The sequence below is a fragment of the Ascaphus truei genome, chromosome 9 (genome assembly GCF_040206685.1).
Source record: "Ascaphus truei isolate aAscTru1 chromosome 9, aAscTru1.hap1, whole genome shotgun sequence".
Classification (NCBI taxonomy): Eukaryota; Metazoa; Chordata; class Amphibia; order Anura; family Ascaphidae; genus Ascaphus; species Ascaphus truei.
The window spans coordinates 36,302,005-36,329,256 of NC_134491.1; the positions used below are offsets into that span (position 1 = coordinate 36,302,005).

The 27,252-nt window shown below is 50.0% G+C and overlaps 2 protein-coding genes across 4 annotated transcripts in view; both read right to left on the reverse strand.

Moving 5' to 3' along the window:
* MDGA2 (MAM domain containing glycosylphosphatidylinositol anchor 2) overlaps positions 1-27,252 on the reverse strand; it is a 648,696-nt gene that overhangs the window by 119,994 nt on the left and 501,450 nt on the right. The gene's annotated exons all lie outside the window — the stretch shown is intronic.
* LOC142502335 (matrix metalloproteinase-25-like) overlaps positions 1-27,252 on the reverse strand; it is an 85,029-nt gene that overhangs the window by 25,570 nt on the left and 32,207 nt on the right. The window contains exon 2 of the mRNA XM_075613145.1: positions 22,537-22,669. Coding sequence (XP_075469260.1) covers positions 22,537-22,669 — 133 coding nt within the window. The remainder of the gene's footprint in view (positions 1-22,536; positions 22,670-27,252) is intronic.

A 27,252-nucleotide genomic window follows, 5' to 3' on the forward strand; every position in this document is an offset into this window, starting at 1 on the left:
GTATATTCCCTATGGGTATCAGTGACACCCTGCGGTCACTGTGTGTATATAGCGGGTATATTCCCTATGGGTATTAGTGACACCCTGCGGTCACTGTGTGTATATAGCAGGGTATATTCCCTATGGGTATCAGTGACACCCTGCGGTCACTGTGTGTATATAGCGGGGTATATTCCCTATGGGTATCAGTGACGCCCCGCGGTCACTGTGTGTATATAGCAGGGTATATTCCCTATGGGTATCAGTGACACCCTGCGGTCACTGTGTGTATATATAGCAGGGTATATTCCCTATGGGTATCAGTGACGCCCCGCGGTCACTGTGTGTATATAGCGGGGTATATTCCCTATGGGTATCAGTGACACTCTGCGGTCACTGTGTGTATATAGCGGGGTATATTCCCTATGGGTATCAGTGACACCCCGCGGTCACTGTGTGTATAAAGCGGGGTATATTCCCTATGGGTATCAGTGACACCCTGCGGTCACTGTGTGTATATAGCAGGGTATATTCCCTATAGGTATCAGTGACACCCTGCGGTCACTGTGTGTATATATAGCAGGGTATATTCCCTATGGGTATCAGTGACGCCCAGCGGTCACTGTGTGTATATAGCGGGGTATATTCCCTATGGGTATCAGTGATGCCCTGCGGTCAGTGTGTGTATATAGCGGGGTATATTCCCTATGGGTATCAGTGACACCCTGCGGTCACTGTGTGTATATAGCAGGGTATATTCCCTATGGTATCAGTGACACCCTGCGGTCACTGTGTGTATATAGCGGGGTATATTCCCTATGGGTATCAGTGACACCCTGCGGTCACTGTGTGTATATAGCGGGGTATATTCCCTATGGGTATCAGTGACACCCTGCGGTCACTGTGTGTATATAGCGGGGTATATTCCCTATGGGTATCAGTGACGCCCTGCGGTCACTGTGTGTATATAGCAGGGTATATTCCCTAAGGGTATCAGTGACGCCCTGCGGTCACTGTGTGTATATAGCGGGGTATATTCCCTATGGGTATCAGTGACACCCCGCGGTCACTGTGTGTATATAGCGGGGTATATTCCCTATGGGTATCAGTTACACCCCGCAGTCACTGTGTGTAAATAGCAGGGTATATTCCCTATGGGTATCAGTGACGCCCTGCGGTCACTGTGTGTATATAGCAGGGTATATTCCCTATGGGTATCAGTGACACCCTGCGGTCACTGTGTGTATATAGCGGGGTATATTCCCTATGGGTATCAGTGACACCCCGCAGTCACTGTGTGTATATAGCAGGGTATATTCCCTATGGGTTTCAGTGACGACCTGCGGTCACTGTGTGTATATAGCAGGGTATATTCCCTATGGGTATCAGTGACACCCTGCGGTCACTGTGTGTATATAGCGGGGTATATTCCCTATGGGTATCAGTGATACCCCGCGGTCACTGTGTGTATATAGCGGGGTATATTCCCTATGGGTATCAGTGACACCCTGCGGTCACTGTGTGTATATAGCAGGGTATATTCCCTATGGGTATCAGTGACACCCCGCGGTCACTGTGTGTATATAGCAGGGTATATTCCCTATGGGTATCAGTGACACCCCGCGGTCACTGTGTGTATATAGCAGGGTATATTCCCTATGGGTATCAGTGACACCCTGCGGTCACTGTGTGTATATATAGCAGGGTATATTCCCTATGGGTATCAGTGACGCCCCGCGGTCACTGTGTGTATATAGCGGGGTATATTCCCTATGGGTATCAGTGACACTCTGCGGTCACTGTGTGTATATAGCGGGGTATATTCCCTATGGGTATCAGTGACACCCCGCGGTCACTGTGTGTATAAAGCGGGGTATATTCCCTATGGGTATCAGTGACACCCTGCGGTCACTGTGTGTATATAGCAGGGTATATTCCCTATAGGTATCAGTGACACCCTGCGGTCACTGTGTGTATATATAGCAGGGTATATTCCCTATGGGTATCAGTGACGCCCAGCGGTCACTGTGTGTATATAGCGGGGTATATTCCCTATGGGTATCAGTGATGCCCTGCGGTCAGTGTGTGTATATAGCGGGGTATATTCCCTATGGGTATCAGTGACACCCTGCGGTCACTGTGTGTATATAGCAGGGTATATTCCCTAAGGGTATCAGTGACGCCCTGCGGTCACTGTGTGTATATAGCGGGGTATATTCCCTATGGGTATCAGTGACACCCCGCGGTCACTGTGTGTATATAGCGGGGTATATTCCCTATGGGTATCAGTGACACCCCGCAGTCACTGTGTGTATATAGCAGGGTATATTCCCTATGGGTATCAGTGACGCCCTGCGGTCACTGTGTGTATATAGCAGGGTATATTCCCTATGGGTATCAGTGACACCCTGCGGTCACTGTGTGTATATAGCGGGGTATATTCCCTATGGGTATCAGTGACACCCCGCAGTCACTGTGTGTATATAGCAGGGTATATTCCCTATGGGTATCAGTGACGCCCTGCGGTCACTGTGTGTATATAGCGGGGTATATTCCCTATGGGTATCAGTGACACCCCGCAGTCACTGTGTGTATATAGCAGGGTATATTCCCTATGGGTATCAGTGACGCCCTGCGGTCACTGTGTGTATATAGCAGGGTATATTCCCTATGGGTATCAGTGACACCCTGCGGTCACTGTGTGTATATAGCGGGGTATATTCCCTATGGGTATCAGTGATACCCTGCGGTCACTGTGTGTCTATAGCAGGGTATATTCCCTATGGGTATCAGTGACACCCCGCAGTCACTGTGTGTATATAGCAGGGTATATTCCCTATGGGTATCAGTGACGCCCTGCGGTCACTGTGTGTATATAGCAGGGTATATTCCCTATGGGTATCAGTGACGCCCTGCGGTCACTGTGTGTATATAGCGGGGTATATTCCCTATGGGTATCAGTGACGCCCGCGGTCACTGTGTGTATATAGCGGGGTATATTCCCTATGGGTATCAGTGACACCCTGCGGTCACTGTGTGTATATAGCAGGGTATATTCCCTATGGGTATCAGTGACACCCCGCGGTCACTGTGTGTATATAGCAGGGTATATTCCCTATGGGTATCAGTGACACCCTGCGGTCACTGTGTGTATATAGCAGGGTATATTCCCTATGGGTATCCGTGACACCCCGCGGTCACTGTGTGTATATAGCAGGGTATATTCCCTATGGGTATCAGTGACGCCCTGCGGTCACTGTGTGTATATAGCAGGGTATATTCCCTATGGGTATTAGTGACACTTTGCGGTCACTGTGTGTATATAGCGGGGTATATTCCCTATGGGTATCAGTGACACCCCGCGGTCACTGTGTGTATATAGCAGGGTATATTCCCTACGGGTATCAGTGACACCCTGCGGTCACTGTGTGTATATAGCGGGGTATATTCCCTATGGGTATCAGTGACGCCCTGCGGTCACTGTGTGTATATAGCGGGGTATATTCCCTATGGGTATCCGTGACACCCCGCGGTCACTGTGTGTATATAGCAGGGTATATTCCCTATGGGTATCAGTGACGCCCTGCGGTCACTGTGTGTATATAGCGGGGTATATTCCCTATGGGTATCAGTGACACCCTGCGGTCACTGTGTGTATATAGCAGGGTATATTCCCTATGGGTATCAGTGACACCCTGCGGTCACTGTGTGTATATAGCAGGGTATATTACCTATGGGTATCAGTGACGCCCAGCGGTCACTGTGTGTATATAGCGGGGTATATTCCCTATGGGTATCAGTGACACCCTGCGGTCACTGTGTGTATATAGCGGGGTATATTCCCTATGGGTATCAGTGACACCCTGCGGTCACTGTGTGTATATAGCGGGGTATATTCCCTATGGGTATCAGTGACACCCTGCGGTCACAGTGTGTATATAGCGGGGTATATTCCCTATGGGTATCAGTGACACCCTGCGGTCACTGTGTGTATATAGCGGGGTATATTCCCTATGGGTATCAGTGACACCCCGCGGTCACTGTGTATATAGCGGGGTATGTTCCCTATGGGTATCAGTGACACCCTGCGGTCACTGTGTGTATATAGCGGGGTATATTCCCTATGGGTATCAGTGACACCCTGCGGTCACTGTGTGTATATAGCAGAGTATATTCCCTATGGGTATCAGTGACGCCCTGCGATCACTGTGTGTATATTGCGGGGTATATTCCCTATGGGTATCAGTGACACCCCGCGGTCACTGTGTGTATATAGCAGGGTATATTCCCTGTGGGTATCAGTGACACCCCGCGGTCACTGTGTGTATATAGCGGGGTATATTCCCTATGGGTATCAGTGACGCCCTGCGGTCACTGTGTGTATATAGCAGGGTATATTCCCTATGGTATCAGTGACACCCTGCGGTCACTGTGTGTATATAGCGGGGTATATTCCCTATGGGTATCAGTGACACCCTGCGGTCACTGTGTGTATATAGCGGGGTATATTCCCTATGGGTATCAGTGACACCCTGCGGTCACTGTGTGTATATAGCGGGGTATATTCCCTATGGGTATCAGTGACGCCCTGCGGTCACTGTGTGTATATAGCAGGGTATATTCCCTATGGGTATCAGTGACACCCTGCGGTCACTGTGTGTATATAGCAGGGTATATTCCCTATGGGTATCAGTGACACCCTGCGGTCACTGTGTGTATATAGCGGGGTATATTCCCTATGGGTATCAGTGACACCCTGCGGTCACTGTGTGTATATAGCGGGGTATATTCCCTATGGGTATCAGTGACACCCTGCGGTCACTGTGTGTATATAGCGGGGTATATTCCCTATGGGTATCAGTGACACCCTGCGGTCACTGTGTGTATATAGCGGGGTATATTCCCTATGGGTATCAGTGACACCCCGCGGTCACTGTGTATATAGCGGGGTATATTCCCTATGGGTATCAGTGACACCCTGCGGTCACTGTGTGTATATAGCGGGGTATATTCCCTATGGGTATCAGTGACACCCTGCGGTCACTGTGTGTATATAGCAGAGTATATTCCCTATGGGTATCAGTGACGCCCTGCGGTCAATGTGTGATTATTGCGGGGTATATTCCCTATGGGTATCAGTGACACCCCGCGGTCACTGTGTGTATATAGCAGGGTATATTCCCTGTGGGTATCAGTGACGCCCTGCGGTCACTGTGTGTATATAGCAGGGTATATTCCCTATGGGTATCAGTGACACCCCGCGGTCACTGTGTATATAGCGGGGTATATTCCCTATGGGTATCAGTGACGCCCTGCGGTCACTGTGTGTATATAGCAGGGTATATTCCCTATGGTATCAGTGACACCCTGCGGTCACTGTGTGTATATAGCGGGGTATATTCCCTATGGGTATCAGTGACACCCTGCGGTCACTGTGTGTATATAGCGGGGTATATTCCCTATGGGTATCAGTGACACCCTGCGGTCACTGTGTGTATATAGCGGGGTATATTCCCTATGGGTATCAGTGACGCCCTGCGGTCACTGTGTGTATATAGCAGGGTATATTCCCTATGGGTATCAGTGACACCCTGCGGTCACTGTGTGTATATAGCAGGGTATATTCCCTATGGGTATCAGTGACGCCCTGCGGTCACTGTGTGTGTATAGCGGAGTATATTCCCTATGGGTATCAGTGACATCCTGCGGTCACTGTGTGTATATAGCAGGGTATATTCCCTATGGGTATCAGTGACACCCTGCGGTCACTGTGTGTATATAGCAGGGTATATTCCCTATGGGTATCAGTGACACCCTGCGGTCACTGTGTGTATATAGCAGGGTATATTCCCTATGGGTATCAGTGACACCCTGCGGTCACTGTGTGTATATAGCGGGGTATATTCCCTATGGGTATCAGTGACGCCCCGCGGTCACTGTGTGTATATAGCAGGGTATATTCCCTATGGGTATCAGTGACACCCTGCGGTCACTGTGTGTATATATAGCAGGGTATATTCCCTATGGGTATCAGTGACGCCCCGCGGTCACTGTGTGTATATAGCGGGGTATATTCCCTATGGGTATCAGTGACACTCTGCGGTCACTGTGTGTATATAGCGGGGTATATTCCCTATGGGTATCAGTGACACCCCACGGTCACTGTGTGTATAAAGCGGGGTATATTCCCTATGGGTATCAGTGACACCCTGCGGTCACTGTGTGTATAGCAGGGTATATTCCCTATAGGTATCAGTGACACCCTGCGGTCACTGTGTGTATATATAGCAGGGTATATTCCCTATGGGTATCAGTGACGCCCAGCGGTCACTGTGTGTATATAGCGGGGTATATTCCCTATGGGTATCAGTGATGCCCTGCGGTCAGTGTGTGTATATAGCGGGGTATATTCCCTATGGGTATCAGTGACACCCTGCGGTCACTGTGTGTATATAGCAGGGTATATTCCCTAAGGGTATCAGTGACGCCCTGCGGTCACTGTGTGTATATAGCGGGGTATATTCCCTATGGGTATCAGTGACACCCCGCGGTCACTGTGTGTATATAGCGGGGTATATTCCCTATGGGTATCAGTGACACCCCGCAGTCACTGTGTGTATATAGCAGGGTATATTCCCTATGGGTATCAGTGACGCCCTGCGGTCACTGTGTGTATATAGCAGGGTATATTCCCTATGGGTATCAGTGACGCCCCGCGGTCACTGTGTGTATATAGCAGGGTATATTCCCTATGGGTATCAGTGACACCCTGCGGTCACTGTGTGTATATATAGCAGGGTATATTCCCTATGGGTATCAGTGACGCCCCGCGGTCACTGTGTGTATATAGCGGGGTATATTCCCTATGGGTATCAGTGACACCCCGCAGTCACTGTGTGTATATAGCAGGGTATATTCCCTATGGGTATCAGTGACGCCCTGCGGTCACTGTGTGTATATAGCAGGGTATATTCCCTATGGGTATCAGTGACACCCTGCGGTCACTGTGTGTATATAGCGGGGTATATTCCCTATGGGTATCAGTGATACCCTGCGGTCACTGTGTGTCTATAGCAGGGTATATTCCCTATGGGTATCAGTGACACCCCGCAGTCACTGTGTGTATATAGCAGGGTATATTCCCTATGGGTATCAGTGACGCCCTGCGGTCACTGTGTGTATATAGCAGGGTATATTCCCTATGGGTATCAGTGACGCCCTGCGGTCACTGTGTGTATATAGCGGGGTATATTCCCTATGGGTATCAGTGACGCCCGCGGTCACTGTGTGTATATAGCGGGGTATATTCCCTATGGGTATCAGTGACACCCTGCGGTCACTGTGTGTATATAGCAGGGTATATTCCCTATGGGTATCAGTGACACCCCGCGGTCACTGTGTGTATATAGCAGGGTATATTCCCTATGGGTATCAGTGACACCCTGCGGTCACTGTGTGTATATAGCAGGGTATATTCCCTATGGGTATCCGTGACACCCCGCGGTCACTGTGTGTATATAGCAGGGTATATTCCCTATGGGTATCAGTGATGCCCTGCGGTCACTGTGTGTATATAGCAGGGTATATTCCCTATGGGTATTAGTGACACTCTGCGGTCACTGTGTGTATATAGCGGGGTATATTCCCTATGGGTATCAGTGACACCCCGCGGTCACTGTATGTATATAGCAGGGTATATTCCCTACGGGTATCAGTGACACCCTGCGGTCACTGTGTGTATATAGCGGGGTATATTCCCTATGGGTATCAGTGACGCCCTGCGGTCACTGTGTGTATATAGCGGGGTATATTCCCTATGGGTATCCGTGACACCCCGCGGTCACTGTGTGTATATAGCAGGGTATATTCCCTATGGGTATCAGTGACGCCCTGCGGTCACTGTGTGTATATAGCGGGGTATATTCCCTATGGGTATCAGTGACACCCTGCGGTCACTGTGTGTATATAGCAGGGTATATTCCCTATGGGTATCAGTGACACCCTGCGGTCACTGTGTGTATATAGCAGGGTATATTCCCTATGGGTATCAGTGACGCCCAGCGGTTACTGTGTGTATATAGCGGGGTATATTCCCTATGGGTATCAGTGACACCCTGCGGTCACTGTGTGTATATAGCGGGGTATATTCCCTATGGGTATCAGTGACACCCTGCGGTCACTGTGTGTATATAGCGGGGTATATTCCCTATGGGTATCAGTGACACCCTGCGGTCACTGTGTGTATATAGCGGGGTATATTCCCTATGGGTATCAGTGACACCCTGCGGTCACTGTGTGTATATAGCGGGGTATATTCCCTATGGGTATCAGTGACACCCCGCGGTCACTGTGTATATAGCGGGGTATGTTCCCTATGGGTATCAGTGACACCCTGCGGTCACTGTGTGTATATAGCGGGGTATATTCCCTATGGGTATCAGTGACACCCTGCGGTCACTGTGTGTATATAGCAGAGTATATTCCCTATGGGTATCAGTGACGCCCTGCGGTCACTGTGTGTATATTGCGGGGTATATTCCCTATGGGTATCAGTGACACCCCGCGGTCACTGTGTGTATATAGCAGGGTATATTCCCTGTGGGTATCAGTGACACCCCGCGGTCACTGTGTGTATATAGCGGGGTATATTCCCTATGGGTATCAGTGACACCCCGTGGTCACTGTGTGTATATAGCAGGGTATATTCCCTATGGGTGTCAGTGACACCCTGCGGTCACTGTGTGTATATAGCAGGGTATATTCCCTATGGGTATCAGTGACACCCTGCGGTCACTGTGTGTATATAGCGGGTATATTCCCTATGGGTATTAGTGACACCCTGCGGTCACTGTGTGTATATAGCAGGGTATATTCCCTATGGGTATCAGTGACACCCTGCGGTCACTGTGTGTATATAGCGGGGTATATTCCCTATGGGTATCAGTGACGCCCCGCGGTCACTGTGTGTATATAGCAGGGTATATTCCCTATGGGTATCAGTGACACCCTGCGGTCACTGTGTGTATATATAGCAGGGTATATTCCCTATGGGTATCAGTGACGCCCCGCGGTCACTGTGTGTATATAGCGGGGTATATTCCCTATGGGTATCAGTGACACTCTGCGGTCACTGTGTGTATATAGCGGGGTATATTCCCTATGGGTATCAGTGACACCCCGCGGTCACTGTGTGTATAAAGCGGGGTATATTCCCTATGGGTATCAGTGACACCCTGCGGTCACTGTGTGTATATAGCAGGGTATATTCCCTATAGGTATCAGTGACACCCTGCGGTCACTGTGTGTATATATAGCAGGGTATATTCCCTATGGGTATCAGTGACGCCCAGCGGTCACTGTGTGTATATAGCGGGGTATATTCCCTATGGGTATCAGTGATGCCCTGCGGTCAGTGTGTGTATATAGCGGGGTATATTCCCTATGGGTATCAGTGACACCCTGCGGTCACTGTGTGTATATAGCAGGGTATATTCCCTATGGTATCAGTGACACCCTGCGGTCACTGTGTGTATATAGCGGGGTATATTCCCTATGGGTATCAGTGATGCCCTGCGGTCACTGTGTGTATATAGCAGGGTATATTCCCTATGGGTATTAGTGACACTCTGCGGTCACTGTGTGTATATAGCGGGGTATATTCCCTATGGGTATCAGTGACACCCCGCGGTCACTGTATGTATATAGCAGGGTATATTCCCTACGGGTATCAGTGACACCCTGCGGTCACTGTGTGTATATAGCGGGGTATATTCCCTATGGGTATCAGTGACGCCCTGCGGTCACTGTGTGTATATAGCGGGGTATATTCCCTATGGGTATCCGTGACACCCCGCGGTCACTGTGTGTATATAGCAGGGTATATTCCCTATGGGTATCAGTGACGCCCTGCGGTCACTGTGTGTATATAGCGGGGTATATTCCCTATGGGTATCAGTGACACCCTGCGGTCACTGTGTGTATATAGCAGGGTATATTCCCTATGGGTATCAGTGACACCCTGCGGTCACTGTGTGTATATAGCAGGGTATATTAACTATGGGTATCAGTGACGCCCAGCGGTCACTGTGTGTATATAGCGGGGTATATTCCCTATGGGTATCAGTGACGCCCTGCGGTCACTGTGTGTATATAGCAGGGTATATTCCCTATGGGTATCAGTGACGCCCAGCGGTCACTGTGTGTATATAGCGGGGTATATTCCCTATGGGTATCAGTGACACCCTGCGGTCACTGTGTGTATATAGCGGGGTATATTCCCTATGGGTATCAGTGACACCCTGCGGTCACTGTGTGTATATAGCGGGGTATATTCCCTATGGGTATCAGTGACACCCTGCGGTCACTGTGTGTATATAGCGGGGTATATTCCCTATGGGTATCAGTGACACCCTGCGGTCACTGTGTGTATATAGCGGGGTATATTCCCTATGGGTATCAGTGACACCCCGCGGTCACTGTGTATATAGCGGGGTATGTTCCCTATGGGTATCAGTGACACCCTGCGGTCACTGTGTGTATATAGCGGGGTATATTCCCTATGGGTATCAGTGACACCCTGCGGTCACTGTGTGTATATAGCAGAGTATATTCCCTATGGGTATCAGTGACGCCCTGCGGTCACTGTGTGTATATTGCGGGGTATATTCCCTATGGGTATCAGTGACACCCCGCGGTCACTGTGTGTATATAGCAGGGTATATTCCCTGTGGGTATCAGTGACACCCCGCGGTCACTGTGTGTATATAGCGGGGTATATTCCCTATGGGTATCAGTGACACCCCGTGGTCACTGTGTGTATATAGCAGGGTATATTCCCTATGGGTGTCAGTGACACCCTGCGGTCACTGTGTGTATATAGCAGGGTATATTCCCTATGGGTATCAGTGACACCCTGCGGTCACTGTGTGTATATAGCGGGTATATTCCCTATGGGTATTAGTGACACCCTGCGGTCACTGTGTGTATATAGCAGGGTATATTCCCTATGGGTATCAGTGACACCCTGCGGTCACTGTGTGTATATAGCGGGGTATATTCCCTATGGGTATCAGTGACGCCCCGCGGTCACTGTGTGTATATAGCAGGGTATATTCCCTATGGGTATCAGTGACACCCTGCGGTCACTGTGTGTATATATAGCAGGGTATATTCCCTATGGGTATCAGTGACGCCCCGCGGTCACTGTGTGTATATAGCGGGGTATATTCCCTATGGGTATCAGTGACACTCTGCGGTCACTGTGTGTATATAGCGGGGTATATTCCCTATGGGTATCAGTGACACCCCGCGGTCACTGTGTGTATAAAGCGGGGTATATTCCCTATGGGTATCAGTGACACCCTGCGGTCACTGTGTGTATAAAGCAGGGTATATTCCCTATAGGTATCAGTGACACCCTGCGGTCACTGTGTGTATATATAGCAGGGTATATTCCCTATGGGTATCAGTGACGCCCAGCGGTCACTGTGTGTATATAGCGGGGTATATTCCCTATGGGTATCAGTGATGCCCTGCGGTCAGTGTGTGTATATAGCGGGGTATATTCCCTATGGGTATCAGTGACACCCTGCGGTCACTGTGTGTATATAGCAGGGTATATTCCCTATGGTATCAGTGACACCCTGCGGTCACTGTGTGTATATAGCGGGGTATATTCCCTATGGGTATCAGTGACACCCTGCGGTCACTGTGTGTATATAGCGGGGTATATTCCCTATGGGTATCAGTGACACCCTGCGGTCACTGTGTGTATATAGCGGGGTATATTCCCTATGGGTATCAGTGACGCCCTGCGGTCACTGTGTGTATATAGCAGGGTATATTCCCTAAGGGTATCAGTGACGCCCTGCGGTCACTGTGTGTATATAGCGGGGTATATTCCCTATGGGTATCAGTGACACCCCGCGGTCACTGTGTGTATATAGCGGGGTATATTCCCTATGGGTATCAGTTACACCCCGCAGTCACTGTGTGTAAATAGCAGGGTATATTCCCTATGGGTATCAGTGACGCCCTGCGGTCACTGTGTGTATATAGCAGGGTATATTCCCTATGGGTATCAGTGACACCCTGCGGTCACTGTGTGTATATAGCGGGGTATATTCCCTATGGGTATCAGTGACACCCCGCAGTCACTGTGTGTATATAGCAGGGTATATTCCCTATGGGTTTCAGTGACGCCCTGCGGTCACTGTGTGTATATAGCAGGGTATATTCCCTATGGGTATCAGTGACACCCTGCGGTCACTGTGTGTATATAGCGGGGTATATTCCCTATGGGTATCAGTGATACCCCGCGGTCACTGTGTGTATATAGCGGGGTATATTCCCTATGGGTATCAGTGACACCCTGCGGTCACTGTGTGTATATAGCAGGGTATATTCCCTATGGGTATCAGTGACACCCCGCGGTCACTGTGTGTATATAGCAGGGTATATTCCCTATGGGTATCAGTGACACCCTGCGGTCACTGTGTGTATATAGCAGGGTATATTCCCTATGGGTATCAGTGACACCCTGCGGTCACTGTGTGTATATAGCGGGTATATTCCCTATGGGTATTAGTGACACCCTGCGGTCACTGTGTGTATATAGCAGGGTATATTCCCTATGGGTATCAGTGACACCCTGCGGTCACTGTGTGTATATAGCGGGGTATATTCCCTATGGGTATCAGTGACGCCCCGCGGTCACTGTGTGTATATAGCAGGGTATATTCCCTATGGGTATCAGTGACACCCTGCGGTCACTGTGTGTATATATAGCAGGGTATATTCCCTATGGGTATCAGTGACGCCCCGCGGACACTGTGTGTATATAGCGGGGTATATTCCCTATGGGTATCAGTGACACTCTGCGGTCACTGTGTGTATATAGCGGGGTATATTCCCTATGGGTATCAGTGACACCCCGCGGTCACTGTGTGTATAAAGCGGGGTATATTCCCTATGGGTATCAGTGACACCCTGCGGTCACTGTGTGTATATAGCAGGGTATATTCCCTATAGGTATCAGTGACACCCTGCGGTCACTGTGTGTATATATAGCAGGGTATATTCCCTATGGGTATCAGTGACGCCCAGCGGTCACTGTGTGTATATAGCGGGGTATATTCCCTATGGGTATCAGTGATGCCCTGCGGTCAGTGTGTGTATATAGCGGGGTATATTCCCTATGGGTATCAGTGACACCCTGCGGTCACTGTGTGTATATAGCAGGGTATATTCCCTAAGGGTATCAGTGACGCCCTGCGGTCACTGTGTGTATATAGCGGGGTATATTCCCTATGGGTATCAGTGACACCCCGCGGTCACTGTGTGTATATAGCGGGGTATATTCCCTATGGGTATCAGTGACACCCCGCAGTCACTGTGTGTATATAGCAGGGTATATTCCCTATGGGTATCAGTGACGCCCTGCGGTCACTGTGTGTATATAGCAGGGTATATTCCCTATGGGTATCAGTGACACCCTGCGGTCACTGTGTGTATATAGCGGGGTATATTCCCTATGGGTATCAGTGACACCCCGCAGTCACTGTGTGTATATAGCAGGGTATATTCCCTATGGGTATCAGTGACGCCCTGCGGTCACTGTGTGTATATAGCGGGGTATATTCCCTATGGGTATCAGTGACACCCCGCAGTCACTGTGTGTATATAGCAGGGTATATTCCCTATGGGTATCAGTGACGCCCTGCGGTCACTGTGTGTATATAGCAGGGTATATTCCCTATGGGTATCAGTGACACCCTGCGGTCACTGTGTGTATATAGCGGGGTATATTCCCTATGGGTATCAGTGATACCCTGCGGTCACTGTGTGTCTATAGCAGGGTATATTCCCTATGGGTATCAGTGACACCCCGCAGTCACTGTGTGTATATAGCAGGGTATATTCCCTATGGGTATCAGTGACGCCCTGCGGTCACTGTGTGTATATAGCAGGGTATATTCCCTATGGGTATCAGTGACGCCCTGCGGTCACTGTGTGTATATAGCGGGGTATATTCCCTATGGGTATCAGTGACGCCCGCGGTCACTGTGTGTATATAGCGGGGTATATTCCCTATGGGTATCAGTGACACCCTGCGGTCACTGTGTGTATATAGCAGGGTATATTCCCTATGGGTATCAGTGACACCCCGCGGTCACTGTGTGTATATAGCAGGGTATATTCCCTATGGGTATCAGTGACACCCTGCGGTCACTGTGTGTATATAGCAGGGTATATTCCCTATGGGTATCCGTGACACCCCGCGGTCACTGTGTGTATATAGCAGGGTATATTCCCTATGGGTATCAGTGACGCCCCGCGGTCACTGTGTGTATATAGCAGGGTATATTCCCTATGGGTATTAGTGACACTCTGCGGTCACTGTGTGTATATAGCGGGGTATATTCCCTATGGGTATCAGTGACACCCCGCGGTCACTGTGTGTATATAGCAGGGTATATTCCCTACGGGTATCAGTGACACCCCGCGGTCACTGTGTGTATATAGCGGGGTATATTCCCTATGGGTATCAGTGACGCCCTGCGGTCACTGTGTGTATATAGCGGGGTATATTCCCTATGGGTATCCGTGACACCCCGCGGTCACTGTGTGTATATAGCAGGGTATATTCCCTATGGGTATCAGTGACGCCCTGCGGTCACTGTGTGTATATAGCGGGGTATATTCCCTATGGGTATCAGTGACACCCTGCGGTCACTGTGTGTATATAGCAGGGTATATTCCCTATGGGTATCAGTGACACCCTGCGGTCACTGTGTGTATATAGCAGGGTATATTACCTATGGGTATCAGTGACGCCCAGCGGTCACTGTGTGTATATAGCGGGGTATATTCCCTATGGGTATCAGTGACGCCCAGCGGTCACTGTGTGTATATAGCAGGGTATATTCCCTATGGGTATCAGTGACGCCCAGCGGTCACTGTGTGTATATAGCGGGGTATATTCCCTATGGGTATCAGTGACACCCTGCGGTCACTGTGTGTATATAGCGGGGTATATTCCCTATGGGTATCAGTGACACCCTGCGGTCACTGTGTGTATATAGCGGGGTATATTCCCTATGGGTATCAGTGACACCCTGCGGTCACAGTGTGTATATAGCGGGGTATATTCCCTATGGGTATCAGTGACACCCTGCGGTCACTGTGTGTATATAGCGGGGTATATTCCCTATGGGTATCAGTGACACCCCGCGGTCACTGTGTATATAGCGGGGTATGTTCCCTATGGGTATCAGTGACACCCTGCGGTCACTGTGTGTATATAGCGGGGTATATTCCCTATGGGTATCAGTGACACCCTGCGGTCACTGTGTGTATATAGCAGAGTATATTCCCTATGGGTATCAGTGACGCCCTGCGGTCACTGTGTGTATATTGCGGGGTATATTCCCTATGGGTATCAGTGACACCCCGCGGTCACTGTGTGTATATAGCAGGGTATATTCCCTGTGGGTATCAGTGACACCCCGCGGTCACTGTGTGTATATAGCGGGGTATATTCCCTATGGGTATCAGTGACGCCCTGCGGTCACTGTGTGTATATAGCAGGGTATATTCCCTATGGTATCAGTGACACCCTGCGGTCACTGTGTGTATATAGCGGGGTATATTCCCTATGGGTATCAGTGACACCCTGCGGTCACTGTGTGTATATAGCGGGGTATATTCCCTATGGGTATCAGTGACACCCTGCGGTCACTGTGTGTATATAGCGGGGTATATTCCCTATGGGTATCAGTGACGCCCTGCGGTCACTGTGTGTATATAGCAGGGTATATTCCCTATGGGTATCAGTGACACCCTGCGGTCACTGTGTGTATATAGCAGGGTATATTCCCTATGGGTATCAGTGACACCCTGCGGTCACTGTGTGTATATAGCGGGGTATATTCCCTATGGGTATCAGTGACACCCTGCGGTCACTGTGTGTATATAGCGGGGTATATTCCCTATGGGTATCAGTGACACCCTGCGGTCACTGTGTGTATATAGCGGGGTATATTCCCTATGGGTATCAGTGACACCCTGCGGTCACTGTGTGTATATAGCGGGGTATATTCCCTATGGGTATCAGTGACACCCCGCGGTCACTGTGTATATAGCGGGGTATATTCCCTATGGGTATCAGTGACACCCTGCGGTCACTGTGTGTATATAGCGGGGTATATTCCCTATGGGTATCAGTGACACCCTGCGGTCACTGTGTGTATATAGCAGAGTATATTCCCTATGGGTATCAGTGACGCCCTGCGGTCAATGTGTGTATATTGCGGGGTATATTCCCTATGGGTATCAGTGACACCCCGCGGTCACTGTGTGTATATAGCAGGGTATATTCCCTGTGGGTATCAGTGACGCCCTGCGGTCACTGTGTGTATATAGCAGGGTATATTCCCTATGGGTATCAGTGACACCCCGCGGTCACTGTGTATATAGCGGGGTATATTCCCTATGGGTATCAGTGACGCCCTGCGGTCACTGTGTGTATATAGCAGGGTATATTCCCTATGGTATCAGTGACACCCTGCGGTCACTGTGTGTATATAGCGGGGTATATTCCCTATGGGTATCAGTGACACCCTGCGGTCACTGTGTGTATATAGCGGGGTATATTCCCTATGGGTATCAGTGACACCCTGCGGTCACTGTGTGTATATAGCGGGGTATATTCCCTATGGGTATCAGTGACGCCCTGCGGTCACTGTGTGTATATAGCAGGGTATATTCCCTATGGGTATCAGTGACACCCTGCGGTCACTGTGTGTATATAGCAGGGTATATTCCCTATGGGTATCAGTGACGCCCTGCGGTCACTGTGTGTGTATAGCGGAGTATATTCCCTATGGGTATCAGTGACATCCTGCGGTCACTGTGTGTATATAGCAGGGTATATTCCCTATGGGTATCAGTGACACCCTGCGGTCACTGTGTGTATATAGCAGGGTATATTCCCTATGGGTATCAGTGACACCCCGCGGTCACTGTGTGTATATAGCAGGGTATATTCCCTATGGGTATCAGTGACACCCTGCGGTCACTGTGTGTATATAGCGGGGTATATTCCCTCTGGGTATCAGTGACGCCCCGCGGTCACTGTGTGTATATAGCAGGGTATATTCCCTATGGGTATCAGTGACACCCTGCGGTCACTGTGTGTATATATAGCAGGGTATATTCCCTATGGGTATCAGTGACGCCCTGCGGTCACTGTGTGTATATAGCAGGGTATATTCCCTATGGGTATCAGTGACACCCTGCGGTCACTGTGTGTATATAGCAGCGTATATTCCCTATGGGTATCAGTGACACCCTGCGGTCACTGTGTGTATATTGCGGGGTATATTCCCTATGGGTATCAGTGACACTCTGCGGTCACTGTGTGTATATAGCGGGGTATATTCCCTATGGGTATCAGTGACACCCCGCGGTCACTGTGTGTATATAGCGGGGTATATTCCCTATGGGTATCAGTGACACCCTGCGGTCACTGTGTGTATATAGCAGGGTATATTCCCTATAGGTATCAGTGACACCCTGCGGTCACTGTGTGTATATATAGCAGGGTATATTCCCTATGGGTATCAGTGACGCCCAGCGGTCACTGTGTGTATATAGCAGGGTATATTCCCTATGGGTATCAGTGACGCCCTGCGGTCACTGTGTGTATATAGCGGGGTATATTCCCTATGGGTATCAGTGATGCCCTGCGGTCAGTGTGTGTATATAGCGGGGTATATTCCCTATGGGTATCAGTGACACCCTGCGGTCACTGTGTGTATATAGCAGGGTATATTCCCTAAGGGTATCAGTGACGCCCTGCGGTCACTGTGTGTATATAGCGGGGTATATTCCCTATGGGTATCAGTGACACCCCGCGGTCACTGTGTGTATATAGCGGGGTATATTCCCTATGGGTATCAGTGACACCCCGCAGTCACTGTGTGTATATAGCAGGGTATATTCCCTATGGGTTTCAGTGACGCCCTGCGGTCACTGTGTGTATATAGCAGGGTATATTCCCTATGGGTATCAGTGACACCCTGCGGTCACTGTGTGTATATAGCGGGGTATATTCCCTATGGGTATCAGTGATACCCCGCGGTCACTGTGTGTATATAGCGGGGTATATTCCCTATGGGTATCCGTGACACCCTGCGGTCACTGTGTGTATATAGCAGGGTATATTCCCTATGGGTATCAGTGACACCCCGCGGTCACTGTGTGTATATAGCAGGGTATATTCCCTATGGGTGTCAGTGACACCCTGCGGTCACTGTGTGTATATAGCAGGGTATATTCCCTATGGGTATCAGTGACACCCTGCGGTCACTGTGTGTATATAGCGGGTATATTCCCTATGGGTATTAGTGACACCCTGCGGTCACTGTGTGTATATAGCAGGGTATATTCCCTATGGGTATCAGTGACACCCTGCGGTCACTGTGTGTATATAGCGGGGTATATTCCCTATGGGTATCAGTGACGCCCCGCGGTCACTGTGTGTATATAGCAGGGTATATTCCCTATGGGTATCAGTGACACCCTGCGGTCACTGTGTGTATATATAGCAGGGTATATTCCCTATGGGTATCAGTGACGCCCCGCGGTCACTGTGTGTATATAGCGGGGTATATTCCCTATGGGTATCAGTGACACTCTGCGGTCACTGTGTGTATATAGCGGGGTATATTCCCTATGGGTATCAGTGACACCCCGCGGTCACTGTGTGTATAAAGCGGGGTATATTCCCTATGGGTATCAGTGACACCCTGCGGTCACTGTGTGTATATAGCAGGGTATATTCCCTATAGGTATCAGTGACACCCTGCGGTCACTGTGTGTATATATAGCAGGGTATATTCCCTATGGGTATCAGTGACGCCCAGCGGTCACTGTGTGTATATAGCGGGGTATATTCCCTATGGGTATCAGTGATGCCCTGCGGTCAGTGTGTGTATATAGCGGGGTATATTCCCTATGGGTATCAGTGACACCCTGCGGTCACTGTGTGTATATAGCAGGGTATATTCCCTAAGGGTATCAGTGACGCCCTGCGGTCACTGTGTGTATATAGCGGGGTATATTCCCTATGGGTATCAGTGACGCCCTGCGGTCACTGTGTGTATATAGCGGGGTATATTCCCTATGGGTATCAGTGACACCCCGCAGTCACTGTGTGTATATAGCAGGGTATATTCCCTATGGGTATCAGTGACGCCCTGCGGTCACTGTGTGTATATAGCAGGGTATATTCCCTATGGGTATCAGTGACACCCTGCGGTCACTGTGTGTATATAGCGGGGTATATTCCCTATGGGTATCAGTGACACCCCGCAGTCACTGTGTGTATATAGCAGGGTATATTCCCTATGGGTATCAGTGACGCCCTGCGGTCACTGTGTGTATATAGCGGGGTATATTCCCTATGGGTATCAGTGACGCCCTGCGGTCACTGTGTGTATATAGCAGGGTATATTCCCTATGGGTATCAGTGACGCCCTGCGGTCACTGTGTGTATATAGCGGGGTATATTCCCTATGGGTATCAGTGACGCCCCGCGGTCACTGTGTGTATATAGCGGGGTATATTCCCTATGGGTATCAGTGACACCCTGCGGTCACTGTGTGTATATAGCAGGGTATATTCCCTATGGGTATCAGTGACACCCCGCGGTCACTGTGTGTATATAGCAGGGTATATTCCCTATGGGTATCAGTGACACCCTGCGGTCACTGTGTGTATATAGCAGGGTATATTCCCTATGGGTATCCGTGACACCCCGCGGTCACTGTGTGTATATAGCAGGGTATATTCCCTATGGGTATCAGTGACGCACTGCGGTCACTGTGTGTATATAGCAGGGTATATTCCCTATGGGTATTAGTGACACCCTGCGGTCACTGTGTGTATATAGCAGGGTATATTCCCTATGGGTATCAGTGACACCCTGCGGTCACTGTGTGTATATAGCAGGGTATATTCCCTATGGGTATCAGTGACACCCTGCGGTCACTGTGTGTATATATAGCAGGGTATATTCCTTATGGGTATCAGTGACGCCCCGCGGTCACTGTGTGTATATAGCGGGGTATATTCCCTATGGGTATCAGTGACACTCTGCGGTCACTGTGTGTATATAGCGGGGTATATTCCCTACGGGTATCAGTGACACCCTGCGGTCACTGTGTGTATATAGCGGGGTATATTCCCTACGGGTATCAGTGACGCCCTGCGGTCACTGTGTGTATATAGCGGGGTATATTCCCTATGGGTATCCGTGACACCCCGCGGTCACTGTGTGTATATAGCAGGGTATATTCCCTATGGGTATCAGTGACGCCCTGCGGTCACTGTGTGTATATAGCGGGGTATATTCCCTATGGGTATCAGTGACGCCCTGCGGTCACTGTGTGTATATAGCGGGGTATATTCCCTATGGGTATCAGTGACACCCTGCAGTCACTGTGTGTATATAGCAGGGTATATTCCCTATGGGTATCAGTGACACCCTGCGGTCACTGTGTGTATATAGCGGGGTATATTCCCTATGGGTATCAGTGACACCCCGCGGTCACTGTGTGTATATAGCAGGGTATATTCCCTATGGGTATCAGTGACACTCTGCGGTCACTGTGTGTATATATAGCAGGGTATATTCCCTATGGGTATCAGTGACGCCCCGCGGTCACTGTGTGTATATAGCGGGGTATATTCCCTATGGGTATCAGTGACACTCTGCGGTCACTGTGTGTATATAGCGGGGTATATTCCCTACGGGTATCAGTGACACCCTGCGGTCACTGTGTGTATATAGCGGGGTATATTCCCTATGGGTATCAGTGACGCCCTGCGGTCACTGTGTGTATATAGCGGGGTATATTCCCTATGGGTATCCGTGACACCCCGCGGTCACTGTGTGTATATAGCAGGGTATATTCCCTATGGGTATCAGTGACGCCCTGCGGTCACTGTGTGTATATAGCGGGGTATATTCCCTATGGGTATCAGTGACACCCTGCGGTCACTGTGTGTATATAGCAGGGTATATTCCCTATGGGTATCAGTGACGCCCTGCGGTCACTGTGTGTATATAGCAGGGTATATTACCTATGGGTATCAGTGACGCCCAGCGGTCACTGTGTGTATATAGCGGGGTATATTCCCTATGGGTATCAGTGACGCCCTGCGGTCACTGTGTGTATATAGCAGGGTATATTCCCTATGGGTATCAGTGACGCCCTGCGGTCACTGTGTGTATATAGCGGGGTATATTCCCTATGGGTATCAGTGACACCCTGCGGTCACTGTGTGTATATAGCGGGGTATATTCCCTATGGATATCAGTGACACCCTGCGGTCACTGTGTGTATATAGCGGGGTATATTCCCTATGGGTATCAGTGACACCCTGCGGTCACTGTGTGTATATAGCGGGGTATATTCCCTATGGGTATCAGTGACACCCCGCGGTCACTGTGTATATAGCGGGGTATATTCCCTATGGGTATCAGTGACACCCTGCGGTCACTGTGTGTATATAGCTGGGTATATTCCCTATGGGTATCAGTGACACCCTGCGGTCACTGTGTGTATATAGCAGAGTATATTCCCTATGGGTATCAGTGACGCCCTGCGGTCACTGTGTGTATATTGCGGGGTATATTCCCTATGGGTATCAGTGACACCCCGCGGTCACTGTGTGTATATAGCAGGGTATATTCCCTGTGGGTATCAGTGACACCCCGCGGTCACTGTGTGTATATAGCGGGGTATATTCCCTATGGGTATCAGTGACACCCCGCAGTCACTGTGTGTATATAGCGGGGTATATTCCCTATGGGTATCAGTGACGCCCTGCGGTCACTGTGTGTATATAGCAGGGTATATTCCCTATGGTATCAGTGACACCCTGCGGTCACTGTGTGTATATAGCGGGGTATATTCCCTATGGGTATCAGTGACACCCTGCGGTCACTGTGTGTATATAGCGGGGTATATTCCCTATGGGTATCAGTGACACCCTGCGGTCACTGTGTGTATATAGCAGGGTATATTCCCTATGGTATCAGTGACACCCTGCGGTCACTGTGTGTATATAGCGGGGTATATTCCCTATGGGTATCAGTGACACCCTGCGGTCACTGTGTGTATATAGCAGGGTATATTCCCTATCGGTATCATTGACGCCCTGCGGTCACTGTGTGTATATAGCAGGGTATATTCCCTATGGGTATCAGTGACGCCCCGCGGTCACTGTGTGTATATAGCGGGGTATATTCCCTATGGGTATCAGTGACACCCTGCGGTCACTGTGTGTATATAGCAGGGTATATTCCCTATGGGTATCAGTGACACCCTGCGGTCACTGTGTGTATATAGCGGGGTATATTCCCTATGGGTATCAGTGACACCCTGCGGTCACTGTGTGTATATAGCGGGGTATATTCCCTCTGGGTATCAGTGACGCCCCGCGGTCACTGTGTGTATATAGTGGTACAGTGTATATGTTGGTATATACCCAGCTCTCCGGTCTCCGGGATGCCAGCGAATCTCTGCATGCTTCTCACGGACGCGCGCAGTCCCTCCAGCGTCTGTTGCTGAGCGGAGTACGGATCCGGAGCGGGCAGGTAACCATACCTCGTTAGCCAGTCCTGGGATCAGAGAGACTCGTTACCCCGAGGGAGACACGAGGCAGATTTGGAAGACTGCCCCCCAAGGAGTGACGCTGCCACCCCCAATACGCGACACTGCCCCCCCCCAATGAGCGACACTGCCCCCCCCAATGAGTTACGCTGCCCCCCTAATGAATGACACTGCCCCCCCAATACGCGACACTGCCCCACCCAATGAGCGACACTGCCCCCCCCAATGAGTTACGCTGCCCCCCTAATGAATGACACTGCCCCCCCAATACGCGACACTGCCCCACCCAATGAGCGACACTGCCCCCCCCAATGAGTTACGCTGCCCCCCCAATGAGTGACACTGCCCCCCCAATGAGCGACACTGCAGCCCCCCCAATGAGTGACACTTCCCCCCCCAATGAGTGACACTGCCCCCCCCAATGAGTGACACTGCCCCCCCAATGAGTGACACTGCCCCCCCAATGAGTGACACTTCCCCCCCAATGAGTGACACTGCCCCCCCAATGAGTGACACTGCCCCCCCCAATGAGTGACACTGCCCCCCCCCAATGAGTGACACTGCCCCCCCAATGAGTGACGCTGCCCCCTCCAAATGAGTGACGCTGCCCCCCCCAATACGCGACACTGCCCCCCCCAATGAGTGACACTGCCCCCCCCCAATTAGTGACACTGCCCCCCCAATGAGTGACGCTGCCACCCCCCCAAATGAGTGACGCTGCCCCCCCAAATGAGTGTCGCTGCCCCCCCCAAATGAGTGACGCTGCCCCCCAAATGAGTGACGCTGCCCCCCCAAATGAGTGACGCTGCCCCCCCAAATGAGTGACGCTGCCCCCCCAAATGAGTGATGCTGCCCCCCCAATAAGTGACGCTGCCTCCCCCCCAATGAGTGACGCTGCCCCCTTTCTCTCACACGCCTACATTACATATTTTCTCTGCTGCCACAGTGTGTATATGTATGTGTATATACACACACACACGTGAAAAAGAAAGTACACCCTCTTTGAATTCTATGGTTTTACATATCAGGAAATAATAACAATCATCTGTTCCTTAGCAGGTCTTAAAATTAGGTAAATACAACCTCAGATGAACAACAACACATGACATATTACACCGTGTGTGTGTGTGTGTGTGTGTGTGTGTGTGTGTGTGTGTGTGTGTGTGTGTGTGTGTGTGTGTGTGTGTACATGACATATTACACTGTGTCATGGTTTATTTAACAAAAATAAAGCCAAAATGGAGAAGCTATGTGTGAAAAACTAAGTACACCCGTACTGCTTCCATAGGAATTAAGATGCTAAGTAGCAGACAGGTGCTGCTAATCAAATGCCCTTGATTAATTGATCATCAGCAAGTGTGACCACCTCTATAAAAGCCGAAGTTTTAGCAGTTTACTGGTCTGGCGCATTCAGGGGTGTGTTAACACTATGTCAAGGAGGAAAGACATCAGCAATGATCTTAGAGAAGCAATTGTTTCTGCCCATCAATCTAGGGAGGGTTATACGGCCATTTCCAAACAATTTAAAGTCCATCATTCTACAGTGAGAAAGATTATTCAAAAGTGGAAAACATTCAAGACAGTTGCCAATCTTCCCAGGAGTGGACGTCCCAGCAAATTCACCCCAAGGTCAGACCGTGCAATGCTCAGAGAAATTGCAAAAAACCCAAGAGTTACATCTCAGACTCTACAGGCCTCAGTTAGCATGTTAAATGTTAAAGTTCATGACAGTACAATTAGAAAAAGACTGAACAAGTATGGTTTGTTTGGAAGGGTTGCCAGGAGAAAGACTTCTCTCTAAAAAGAACATGGCAGCACAGCTCAGGTTTGCAAAGTTGCATCTGAACAAACTACACGACTTCTTGAACAATGTCCTTTGGACAGACGAGACCAAAGTGGAGATGTTTGGCCATAATGCACAGCGCCACGTTTGGCGAAAACCAAACACAGCATATCAGCACAAACACCTCATACCAACTGTCAAGCACGGTGGTGGAGGGGTGATAATTTGGACTTGTTTTGCAGCCACAGGACCTGGGAACCTTGCAGTCATTGAGTCGACCATGAACTCCTCTGTATACCAAAGTATTCTAGAGTCAAATGTGAGGCCATCTGTCCGACAGCTAAAGCTTGGCCGAAATTGGGTCATGCAACAGGACAATGATCCCAAGCACACCAGCAAATCTACAACAGAATGGCTGAAAAAGAAAAGAATCAAGGTGTTGCAATGGCCCAGTCAGAGTCCAGACCTCAACCCGATTGAAATGCTGTGGCTCTACCTTAAGAGAGCTGTGCATAAACAAATGCCCACAAACCTAGATGAACTGAAGCAACGTTGTAAAGAAGAGTGGGCCAAAATCCCTCCACAACGATGTGAGAGACTGATAAAGTCATACAGAAAACGATTACTCCAAGTTATTGCTGCTAAAGGTGGTTCTACAAGCTATGGAAGCAGTAAGAGTGTACTTAGTTTCTCACACATAGCTTCTCCATTTTGGCTTTATTTTTGTTAAATAAATCATGACACGTGTAAAATGTCATGTGTATACACACACACACACACACACACACACACACACACACACACACACACACACACACACACACACACACACACACACACACACACACACACACACACACACACACACACAGTGTAATATGTCATGTGTTGTTGTTCATCCTGTATAACATACCCCCCCTGTATAACATACCCCCCCTGTATAACATACCCCCCCTGTATAACATACCCCCCCTGTATAACATACCCCGCCTGTATAACATACCCCCCCTTTAACATACTCCGCGTATAACATACCCGCCTGTATAACATACCCCGCCTGTATAACATACCCCCCCTGTATAACATACCCCTCCTGTATAACATACCCGCCTGTATAACATACCCCCCCTGTAACATACCCCGCCTGCATAACATACCCCGCCTGTATAACATACCCCGCCTGTATAACATACCCCCCTGTATAACATACCCCGCCTGTAACATACCCCGCCTGTAACATACCCCGCCTGTATAACCTACCCCTCCTGTATAACATACCCCTCCTGTATAACATACCCCTCCTGTATAACATACCCCGCCTGTGTAATAACATACCCCGCCTGTGTAACATACCCCGCCTGTATAATAACATACCCCGCCTGTGTAACATACCCCGCCTGTGTAACATACCCCGCCTGTAACATACCCCTCCTGTATAACATACCCCGCCTGTGTAACATACCCCGCCTGTAACATACCCCGCCTATAACATACCCCGTCTATAACATACCCCGCCTGTATAACATACCCCTCCTGTAACACATACCCCGCCTGTAACATACCCCTCCTGTGTAACATACCCCGCCTGTGTAACATACCCCGCCTGTGTAACATACACCGCCTGTGTAACATACCCCGCCTGTGTAACATACCCCGCCTGTATAACATACCCCGCCTGTGTAACATACCCCACCTGTATAACATACCCCGCCTGTATAACATACCCCTCCTGTGTAACATACCCCGCCTGTGTAACATACCCCGCCTGTGTAACATACCCCGCCTGTGTAACATACCCCGCCTGTGTAACATACCCCGCCTGTGTAACATACCCCGCCTGTATAACATACCCCGCCTGTAACATACCCCCCCTGTATAACATACCCCGCCTGTGTAACATACCCCGCCTGTGTAACATACCCCACCTGTGTAACATACCCCGCCTGTGTAACATACCCCGCCTGTGTAACATACCCCGCCTGTGTAACATACCCCGCCTGTATAACATACCCCGCCTGTAACATACTCCGCCTGTATAACATACCCTGCCTGTAACATACTCCGCCTGTATAACATACCCCGCCTGTATAACATACCCCGCCTGTAGCAGTAAGTGTTACCCTCCCAGTACCTCGCATGGGGGGCTGTATTTGGGTATGTGACAGATACGAGTACAGCGCCTGCGCACAGGCAACACTCCGCGGATTTATCACCGACGCGTTTCGGGCGTTATTATTATTTATTTTCAGTTGTTGCCGCAATTTTATCAAAACCCAAAACAAAAAAAATGGAGTTTCTGCAAAATCAAACACACAGAAATCCCCCACAGCACCCCCAAATCCCCCCTGCAGGACACCCCACAGGACCCCCAAATCCCCACACAGAATCTCCAAATCCTCCAACACAGGATCCCCAAACCCCCCCCCCCCGAATCCCCAACCTCCCCCTACAGCATCCCCAACCTCCCCCCTACAGCATCCCCAACCTCCCCCTACAGCATCCCCAACCTCCCCCTACAGCATCCCCAACCTCCCCCTACAGCATCCCCAACCTCCCCTTACAGCTTCCGCAACCTCCCCCTACAGCCTACAGCATCCCCAACCTCCCCCCTACAGCATCCCCAACCTCCCCCCTACAGCATCCCCAACGTCCCCCTACAGCATCCCCAACCTCCCCCCTACAGCATCCCCAACATCCCCCCTACAGCATCCCCAACCTCCCCCCTACAGCAACCCCAACGTCCCCCTACAGCATCCCCAACCTCCCCCTACAGCATCCCCAACGTCCCCCTACAGCATCCCCAACCTT